This window comes from Lipotes vexillifer, unplaced genomic scaffold (assembly GCF_000442215.2).
Source record: "Lipotes vexillifer unplaced genomic scaffold, Lipotes_vexillifer_v1.1 scaffold559, whole genome shotgun sequence".
Lineage (NCBI taxonomy): Eukaryota > Metazoa > Chordata > Mammalia > Artiodactyla > Lipotidae > Lipotes > Lipotes vexillifer.
The window spans coordinates 2,169,230-2,180,105 of NW_006781351.1; the positions used below are offsets into that span (position 1 = coordinate 2,169,230).

At 38.3% G+C, this 10,876-nt stretch overlaps 1 protein-coding gene and 1 pseudogene across 1 annotated transcript in view; one reads left to right on the forward strand and one right to left on the reverse strand.

The window, feature by feature from the left end:
* The window catches only part of PLCZ1 (phospholipase C zeta 1), a 50,005-nt gene extending 42,076 nt beyond the window's left edge, over positions 1–7,929 (forward strand). Inside the window, exons 12-13 of the mRNA XM_007454612.1 lie at positions 6,923–7,072; positions 7,844–7,929. Coding sequence (XP_007454674.1) covers positions 6,923–7,072; positions 7,844–7,929 — 236 coding nt within the window. The remainder of the gene's footprint in view (positions 1–6,922; positions 7,073–7,843) is intronic.
* Positions 7,930–9,327: 1,398 nt separating this feature from the next.
* Positions 9,328–9,892, reverse strand: LOC103073303 (ADP-sugar pyrophosphatase pseudogene; annotated as a pseudogene).
* Between the last annotated feature and the right edge of the window lie 984 nt (positions 9,893–10,876).

The window sequence follows — 10,876 nt, forward strand, 5'->3', positions numbered from 1 at the left end:
TTAGATTCCATGTATATGTGTTAGCATATGGTATTTGTTTTTCTCTTTCTGACTTACTTCACTCTGTATGACAGACTCTAAGTCCATCCACCTCACTACAAATAACTCAGTTTTGTTTCTTTTCATGGCTGAGTAATATTCCATTGTATATATGTGCCACATCTTCTTCATTCATTCATCTGTCGATGGAAATTTAGGTTGCTTCCATGTCCTGGCTATTGTAAATAGAGCTGCAGTGAACATTGTGGTACATGACTCTTTTTGAATTACGGTTTTCTCAGGGTATTATTATGGTTTTCTCAGGTCAGTAGTAGGATTATTTCTCAAGTCAGTAGTAGGATTATTATGGTTTTCTCAGGTCAGTAGTAGGATTATTTCTCAAGTCAGTAGTAGGATTATTCTGGTTTTCTCAGGTCAGTAGTAGGATTGCTGGGTCATATGGAAGTTCTATTTTTAGCTTTTTAAGACACCTCCATACTGTTTTTTATAGTGGCTGTATCAATTTACATTACCATCCACAGTGCAAGAGGGTTCCCTTTCCTCCACACCCTCTCCAGAATTTAGTGTTTGTAGATTTTTTGATGATGGCCATTCTACATGGTGTGAGGTGATACCTCATTGTAGTTGTGATTTGCATTTCTCTAATGATTAGTGATGTTGAGCATTCTTTTATGTGTTTGTTGGCAATCTACAGATTGTTGGCAATCTACAGATTGTCTTCTTTGGAGAAATGTCTATTTAGGTCTTCTGCCCATGTTTGGATTGGGTTGTTTAATTTTTTGATATGAAGTTGAATGAGCTGCTTGTAAATTTTGGAGATTAATCCTTTGTCAGTTGCTTCAATGCAAATATTTTCTCCCATTCTGAGGGTTGTCTTTTCATCTTCTATATGGTTTCCTTCACTGTGCAAAAGCTTTTAAGTTTCATTAAGTCCCATTTGTTTATTTTTGTTTTTAATTCCATTTCTCTAGGAGGTGGGTCAAAAGGGATCTTGCTGTGATTTATGTCATAGAGTATTCTGCCTATGTTTTCCTCTAACAGTTTTAGAGTGTCTGGCCTTACATTTAGGTCTTTAATCCATTTTGAGTTTATTTTTGTGTATGGTGTTAGGGAGTGTTCTAATTTCATTCTTTAACATGTAGCTATCCAGTTTTCCCAGAAGCACTTATTGAAGAGGCTGTGTTTTCTGCTTTGTATATTCTTGCCTTCTTTATCAAAAATAAGGGGACCGGGCTTCCCTGGTGGTGCAGTGGTTGAGAGTCTGCCTGCTGATGCAGGGGACATGGGTTCGTGCCCTGCTCCGGGAAGATCCCACATGCTGTGGAGCGGCTAGGCCCGTGAGCAACGGACACTGAGCCTGCGCGTCCGGAGCCTGTGCTCCGCAATGGGAGAGGCCACAACAGTGAGAGGCCCGCGCACCGCAAAAAAATAAAATAAAAATAAGGGGACCATATGTGCGTGGGTTTATCTCTGGGCTTTCGATCCTGTTTCATTGATCTATATTTCTGTTTTTGTGCCAGTACCATATTGTCTTGATTACTGCAGCTTTGTAGAACAGTCTGAAGTCAGGAAGCCTGATTCCTCCAGCTCCATTGTTCTTTATCAAGATTGCTTTTGCTATTCGGAGTCTTTTGTGTTTCCATACAAATTGTGAAATGTTTTGTTCTAGTTCTGTGAAAAATGCCATTGGTAGTTTGATAGGGATTGCATTGAATCTGTAGATTGCTTTGGGTAGTATAGTCATTTTCACAATGTTGATTCTTCCAATCCAAGAACATGATATATCTCTTCATCTGTTTGTATCGTCTTTAATTTCTCTCATCAATGTTTTATAGTTTTTGGCATACAGGTCTTTTGTCTCCTTAGGTAGGTTTATTCCTACATATTTTCTTCTTTTTGTTGCAATGGTAAATGGGAGTGTTTCCTTAACATCACTTTCAGATTTTTCATCATTAGTGTATAGGAATGCAAGAGACTTCTGTGCATTAATTTTGTATCCTGCTACTTTACCAGATTCATTGATTAGCTCTAGTAGTTTTCTGGTAGGATCTTTAGGATTCTCTATATATAGTATCATGTCATCTGCAAACAGTGACAGCTTTACTTCTTGTTTTCCATTTTGGATTCCTTTTATTTCTTTTTCTTCTCTGATTGCTGTGGCTAAAACTTCCAAAACAATGTTAAATAAAAGTGGTGAGAGTGGGCAAACTTGTCTTGTTCCTGATCTTAGTGGAAGTGGTTTCAGTTTTTCTCCATTGAGGATGATGTTGGCTGTGGGTTTGTCATATATGGCCTTTATTATGTTGAGGTAAGTTCCCTCTGTGCCTACTTTCTGGACGGTTTTTGTCACAAATGGGTGTTGAATTTTGTTGAAAGCTTTTTCTGCATCTATGGATATGATCATGTGGTTTTTACTCTTCAATTTGTTAATATGGTGTCTCACATTGATTGATTTGCGTATATCGAAGAATCCTTGCATTCCTGGGATAAACACCACTTGATCATGGTGTATGATCCTTTTAATGTGCTGTTGGGATTCTGTTTGCTAGCATTTTGTTGAGGATTTTTGCATCTATGTTCATCAGTGATATTGGCCTGTAGTTTTCTTTCTTCGTGACATCTTTGTCTGGTTTTGTTATCAGGGTGACGGTGGCCTCATTGAATGAGTTTGGGAGTGTTCCTCCCTCTGGTATATTTTGGAAGAGTTTGATGAGGATAGGTGTTAGCTCTTCTCTAAATATTTGATAGAATTTGCCTGTGAAGCCATCTGGTCCTGGGCTTTTGTTTGTTGGAAGATTTTTAATCACAGTTACAGTTTCAGTGCTTGTGATTGGTCTGCTCATATTTTCTATTTCTTCCTAATTCAGTCTTGGAAGGTTGTGCTTTTCTAAGAATTTGTCCATTTCTTCCAGGTTGTCCATTGTTTTGGCATAGAGTTGTTTGTAGTAATCTCTCGTGATCCTTTGTATCTCTGCAGTGTCAGCTGTTACTTCTCCTTTTTCACGCCTAATTCTATTGATTTGAGTCTTCTCCCTTTTTTTCTTGATGAGTCTGGCTAACGGTTTGTCAATTTTGTTTATGTTCTCAAGGAAGCAGCTTTTAGTTTTATTGATCTTTGCTATTGTTTCCTTCATTTCTTTTTCATTTCCTTCTGACCTTGTCTTCATGATTTCTTTCCTTCTGCTAACTCTGTGGTTTTTTGTTCTTCTTTCTCTAATTGCTTTAGGTGTAAGGTTAGGTTGTTTATCTGAGATGTTTCTTGTTTCTTGAGGTAGAATTGTATTGCTATAAACTTCCCTCTTATAACTGCTTTTGCTGCATCCCCTAGGTTTTAGGTCATCGTGTTTCATTGTCATTTGTTTCTAGGTGTTTTTGATTTCCTCTTTGATTTCTTCAACAATCTCTTGGTTATTAAGGAGTGTATTGTTTAGGATCCATGTGTTTGTATTTTTTATAGATTTTTTTCCTGTAATTGATATCTAGTCTCATAGCATTGTGGTTGAAAAACATGCTTGATATGATTTCAATTTTCTTAAATTTACCAAGGCTTGATTTGTGACCCAAGATATGATCAATTCTGGAGAATGTTCCATGAGCACTTGAGAAGAAAGTGTATTCTGTTGTTTTTGGATGGAATGTCCTATAAATATCAATTAAGTCCATCTTGTTTAATGTATCATTTACAGCTTGTGTTTCCTTATTTATTTTCATTTTGGATGATCTGTCCATTGGTGAAAGTGGGGTGCTAAAGTCCCCTACTATGATTGTGTTACTGTCAATTTCACCTTTTATGGCTGTTAGTGTTTTCCTTTTATACTGAGGTGCTCCTATGTTGGGTGCATAGATATTTACAATTGTTATATCTTCTTGTATTCATCCCTTGATCATTATGTAGTGTCCTTCTTTGTCTCTTATAACAGTCTTTATTTTAAAGTCTATTTTTTCTGTTATGAGAATTGCTACTCCAGCTTTCTTTTGATTTCCTTTTGCATGGAATATCTTTTTCCATCCCCTCACTTTCAGTCTGTATGTGTCCCTAGGTCTGAAGTGGGTCTCTTGTAGACAGCATATATACAGGTCTTGTTTTTGTGTCCATTTAGCCAGTCTATGTCTCTTGGTTTGAGCATTTAATCCATTTACATTTAAGGTAATTATTAATATGAGTGTTTCTATTACCATTGCAGATTTTTTCCTTCTCCTGTGTTTCCTGACTAGAGAAGTTCCATTAGCATTTGTTGTAAAGCTGGTTTGGTGGTGCTAAACTCTCTTAGCTTTTTCTTGTCTCTAAAGGTTTCAATTTGTCCGTCAAATCTGAATGAGATCCTTGCTGGGTAGAGTAATCTTGGTTGTAGGTTTTTCCCTTTCATCACTTTCATCACATGTCCTGCCACTCCCTTCTGGCTTGCAGAGTTTCTGCTGAAAGATCAGCTGTTAACCTTATGGGGATTCCCTTGTATGTTTTTGTTTTTCTTCCCTTGCTGCTTTTAATATTTTTTCTTTGTAATTAATTTGTGATAGTTTGATTAATATGTGTCTTGGCATGTTTCTCCTTGGATTTATCCTGTATGGGACTATCTGCACTTCCTGGACTTGATTATCTCCTTTCCCATATTAGGGAAGTTTTCAAATATAACCTCTTCAAATATTTTCTCAGTCTCTTTCTTTTTCTCTTCTTCTTCTGGGATCCCTATAATTTGAATGTTGGTACATTTATGGTTGTCCCAGAGGACTCTGAGATTGTCCTCAATTCTTTTCATTCTTTTTTCTTTATTCTTCTCTGCAGTATTTATTTCCACTGTTTTATCTTCCAGGTCACTTATCCGTTCTTCTGCCTCAGTTATTCTGCTATTGATTCCTTCTAGAGAATTTTTAATTTCATTTCTTGTGTTGTTCATCACTGTTTGTTTGCTCTTAATTCTTCTAAGTCCTTGTTAAACATTTCTTGTATTTTCTCCATTCTATTTCCAAGATTTGGATCATCTTCAGTATCATTATTCTGAATTCTTTTTCAGGTAGACTGCCAATTTCCCCTTCATTCATTAGGTCTGGTGGGTTTTTATCTTGCTCCTTCATCTGCTGTATGTTTTTCTGTCTTCTCATTTTCCTTATCTTACTGTGTTTGGGGTCTCCTTTTTGCAGGCTGAAGGTTCGTAGTTCCCGTTGTTTTTGGTGTCTGTCGCCAGTGGCTAAGGGTGGTTCAGTGGGTTGTGTAGGCTTCCTGGTGGAGGGGACTAGTGCCTCTGTTCTGGTGTATGAGGCTGCATCTTGTCTTTCTGGTGGGCAGGTCCACGTCTGGTGGTGTGTTTTCGGGTGTCTGTGAACTTATTATGATTTTAGGCAGCCTCTCTGCTAATGGGTGGGTTGTGTTTCTTTCTTGCTAGCAGTTTGGCATAGGATGTCCAGCACTGTAGCTTGCTGGTCGTTGAGTGAAGCTGAGTCTTGACGTTGAGATGGAGATCCCTGGGAGATTTTTGCCGCTTAATATTATGTGGAGCTGGGAGGTCTCTGGTGGACAATGTCCTGACCCTGGCTCTCACACCTCAGAGGAACAGGCCTGACACCCTGCCAGAGCACTGACCCTGTGCACCAGACGGCTCAGAATAAAAGGGAAAAACAAGGAAAAGAAAGAAAGAAAGAAAGAAAAATAAAATAAAATAAAATAAGGTTATTACAATAAAAAATAATTTTAAATAAAATTTTTAAAGTAATTTAAAAAAAAGAAAGAAAGAAAGAAAAAAGAGAGCCACCAAACCAAAAAACAAATCCCCCAGTGATAACAAGCGCTAAAACTATACTAAAAAAAAAAAACAGGACAGACAGAACCCTAGGACAAATGGTAAAAGCAAAGCTATACAGACAAAGTCACATGCAGAAGCATACACATACACACTCACAAAAAGAGAAAAAGAAAAAAAAAAAAAAATGTCATGTCATGTCCCAAAGTCCACTGCCTCAATTTGGGATGATTTGTTGTCTATTCATGTATTGCACAGATGCAGGTACATCAAGCTGATTGTGCAGATTTAATCTGCTGCTCCTGAGGCTGCTGGGAGAGATTTCCCTTTCTCTTCTTTGTTCGCACAGCTCCTGGGGTTCAGCTTTGGATTTGGCCCTGCCTTTACGTGTAGGTTGCCTGAGGGTGTCAGTTCCCTTTTGGGAGGTCTGAGTTCTTCTGCCAGCGTTCAGTAGGTGTTCTGTATGGGTTGTTTCCACATGTAGATATATTTCTGATATATTTGTGGGGAGGAAGGTGATCTCTAGTCTTACTCTTCCGCCATCTTGAAGCTCCTCCTTGACTTTGGATTTTAAAATGAGCAGTTAGTCAAAAGAAGGATCAGGAGCTGACTTGAGAGCAAATATTAGTGAGCTCTCATTCCAACAACTGTCTATAGAGCTCTTCTCATAATAGGACCTGATATAGAAAAATGATGTTATTTAACTTCCTCATGTCTTAGTTTCTTTGTTAATAAAATGCTGGAACACAACAGTCATATTGTATAATAGTGAAACGTTTCCATTCTGAAATCAGACTCCATTTGTTTGACTTCCTGCCCGAGCACTTAATGGCTATTTATGTGAAACTCTTCGGAGCTTATGTAACATCTTTGTGGCTCAGTTTTGTCATCTGTAAATGTGGATAGAAATAACCCTGATCGGGTTTTTGTGAGGATTAAATGAGATTATCTGCTTAAAGTTTTTAGAATATTGCCCAGAAATTGTAGACACCTAATAAGTGTTATTATTGTCATTATTATTCTTTTCTCATTGGGTGCATTAAAAATTTAAGTGCTTTAAACCCCAAGGTTTTATTATTACTATTAAAAGTGTTGAAAATAAGAATTTTAGAGAACAGATATTATGCATTTTTCTCTAGGGATGGTGTTTGATTTTTTTTGGTTGTATTTCTTTCTTTATGTTTCAGCTTTTAGTCCAAGATGGAATGAAACATTCACATTTATTATTCAGGTGCCAGAATTGGCATTGATACGTTTTGTTGTTGAAAATCAAGGTTTAATAGCTGGAAATGAATTTCTTGGGCAATATACTCTACCAGTTCTATGCATGAACAAAGGTAATATTCCTAAAAGTAAGATGATTGTGCTAATGTTTATATATAATTGGAGTTTACCAAAGACATGCTTTTATATACCAAATAGCTCTCTCCATGACAGTCAGATGTAAAGGAAAATTTATGTATTGACACATATTTTCTCCCAGTGGAATTAGAGAAATGTGTTCTGATACAGAAGGTGGGGTTGGGGAATGGGAGTTCTAGGAAGACTAATTAGACAAACTTGGCTTGTATGAGAATTTCTCTACATGGACACAGCTCTCTTGTTTCAGTTAAGAGTAGGCATGACTGCCGTGAAGGAATGAAGGATGGGAACTGCACAGAAGGGAGAAGCAGTGAGTCCTTCTTCCCACCTGAGGAGATACTGGGAGCCCAAGGCTCTGTTTTCTTGAGTCTTTCCAGGGCTGCCTTGCAGTTACCTTTCGGGGGTGACTTACACTGTGCTCCCAATTCTATCCTTATTTTTACTTTTCTACCACCATCTGAGATGTACCTAGGAAACAGTCTTTCTGAAGCAGGAGGGTGGTGGCTAATTTTGGAGATGCTGCACTTGGAGGGGGGAGAAGTGTGAGCTGTGTGGTGTTTAGTAGGAAGGCGGGATAGAAACTTCAAATATTTTACTTTGGGGGAAAACTAATATATGGGATGGAATATAACTACGTAGTCCTAGCTTTTATACGTGCTTACTGTATCATTTCTCAGGAGCACTACTGGGGCCACTGTTGATGAATTTATTTTTATTGTTCCAATCAAATGTGATTCTTTTTGCAGGTTACCGTCGTGTTCCTCTGTTTTCCAAAATGGGTGAGAGTCTTGAGCCTGCTTCCCTGTTTATCTATGTTTGGTATGTCAGATAGCAACTAATGGTGCCGGACACGGTGTTAGCTGTACATCGCAATAAAACAGCCAGAATGGGTGTCCATATCTTTCTCCTTTTTTCCTAACATAAAGCAAAATAATTATTTTGAGATATTGAGCCAGTGCATTTTTAAATATGCAAAATAGAACACTGGAAACAAAACAGAAACTTCAGAGGGTCCCGACAGTATGGCATTCTCATCAGCCAATTTCTCCTGCCCCTCTGTTGCTGAGGCTGCTCTTTCAACTTGCTTGTATCATGTTTAATTAGTAGAATTTACAAGATGCTAAAATATGTCTGATTGTATAAGATAGGTTGGCAAGTATTTGGCAGTATAAAAGAAATATGAAATCTAGGAGTGTTTTAATTTCTAGACACCCACTACTGCATATTGTAGTAGGAAGGAATTAGATTCCCAGGTGCTTGGTGCCCTTTTGAATCCTGGAGAGCAATTAGCCCCTGCATTCTCAGACTAGTTCTCAGATGCTGTGCACTGGATTGGGTACCCTGTAATTATACAGACACTCTTATGAGTGCATATGATTTTGATTTGCATTCAAACTGCCTCCAGACTCCGTATCTATAAAAAAGATCTACTATGGGGACTTACATGCTTGGATCTCTGAATGAATTTTCAGTTTCTGAATCTGCACTAAATGCACATTGAAGGTTGCCTCTTGGTCAGAGATGAGATTCCTGTGCTGTTTCATATGCTGGGCTTCTCACCATCAGCAGGACTTTGCTTTACTAAATGTCATATGTAGAAGAATATGGTTCATTATTAACTGCTTTTCAAAAAAACAGGCAATACTAATACTTGTTCCACCACGTTGTTGTGTGGTAGTGAGATGAAATCACCAGTACAGTTTTTGACAAATTAGGGGGCCCTCATAGGTATTTGTTGAAATTAAATCTGAATTTATAACTAAAATAACAAAAACGATTCTTTGTTTGAGATGTTTACTAATGTATTATCAGTTGATGGCCGAAAAAATATACAAAAAATCACATCTATCATGTTTTACTATTATCATGGTTTAGCCTCAGAACTAAATATTTAAAATAAAAATGCCACTGGGAATTCAAATATCCAACCCATAAGGAGTCAGATGCCCCAGATTACTCAGTGCATAGTCATTCAGATCCTCACTCATGGGCTCTCTGGATTTAAGATTAGGGTACAGTCTCCCCAGGAGGGATGCACAGCCAGTTCTCAGAGACCTGCTTCTATTTTGCTAGATTACAGGAGGATCTTTACTTATTAATTTACTTATATTGCTTTTATTTTATGAAAAAGCTAATTTCAAATCTACATTAAAACTAAGCTGAATACAAACTCTTAGTGAAGGAGGCCTGGTGGTTCTGTTTACAAAAATGTGGCCACTGTCTTTTGCCCTTAAAACTTCAGGAAGGGCCCTTCAAACGGCTTCGTGTTTGCATGTTTCAGTGCCAGAGGGTAGGAATAGACGCTGGTGTCCACTGTCAGATGTTCACCAGCTACCAGAGCATCACGTCCCTTCAGCAGGTCGTTCTTTGGTAAGGAAATTACTTCTGCAAAATCCCCATCTCCTGGCTTTGGCTTAGGCCTTACATGTTCAGCATCATCTCCATTGATAGTTACTGTCACGATGTGTGTGGTACAATTTGACAAACCTGGATCCATACGTACAGGTGGAGAACATTCAGCAACATCACCCTTATAGCCAGTTTCTTCCTCAAGCTCCCAAAGAGCAGCTGCTTCTGGGCTTTTGTTGTCATCGATGAGACCCATGGGGAATTCAAGGCAGCAGCCTCCCATTGGTGGTTGGAACTGCTTCACCAGAACGATACATTGGTAAACGAAGGGTTGTTTGCAGCACTGAGGTAACCACCACCCCATCAGCCGACTGTCCTTACATGGTTGTATGCTTCCCAGTTTCCCAAGTTCTTGTTAGATCAGTAGGATCCCTATAAGTTGTTTTTTTTAAGTGTGACCCATTTCAGAAGGATTTTATTTATAATATTTATGTTCAACTTAATAGCAGGTGGGATGTTCAACCCATTAACCCAAGGATTTAACCTTCTCTAAACCCCTAAAGCCTTTTGAAGATCTGGAATTTCATGAGGTTTAAAGACTTTGATCGCATGAGTTTTGCAAAAGAGTTCATTAATTCTTGCAACAGGAAAAACTTATTTCTCATTTATACTAATAAGATTTGAAATAAGGAAGGAAAAAGGATGTATTTCCTTTTCTCATTTTTCTTCAGGTACCACTCAAACTCAACTAACTGTGAAGACAAAAATCTATCTTTTTTTAAATATTCCTAATTCACTTGTAGAAAAATAACAGTGTTGAGGAGCAGAAGAAAACATAAGAAACAGCTAAAATGAACCCCTGGGCTGTGGTAACAGAAGATCTTTTAACTTTTAAACTCTTAGTTTAAATGTCAGTTCCTCAGGGAAGCCATCCATGATCTCCTAGATTAGGTTACATTCCTTGGTTTATGTTTCCATACAACTGATTAAAGTGACAGCTAGGAGGTGACTTTGTGCTCTCAGGGAGGCCTTGGTGTTGCTAAGAGCTGACCTGACACTCACAGTCAGGCCATGGTGTTCGTCTGCCAAACCTGAACAGTTTCACATCAGCACCCGACAAGGCCACTCTGTGACCACAATGGGTAAGGAGAAAAACAGAACCAGTCTGTAATCATGACAGAGCATCTGACAAAAGCATGAATATTGTCCAAACACAAAAGTGCCAAACAGTCCCCAGGAAACATGAATGACTGTCGGATTCTTCACCTACTTCCTTGAACCCTGTCCCAAATCATCTGACACAAGCCTGAATCCAACAGTAAGTCCTTTCCAACACCCCTTCACTGAGACACCCCATGGTTCTTCATTTGTGTCTCCCTTATTGCAATGAAGAATCGACCTACTGTGTGTGTTTCTGGTGGTCTTTGGCT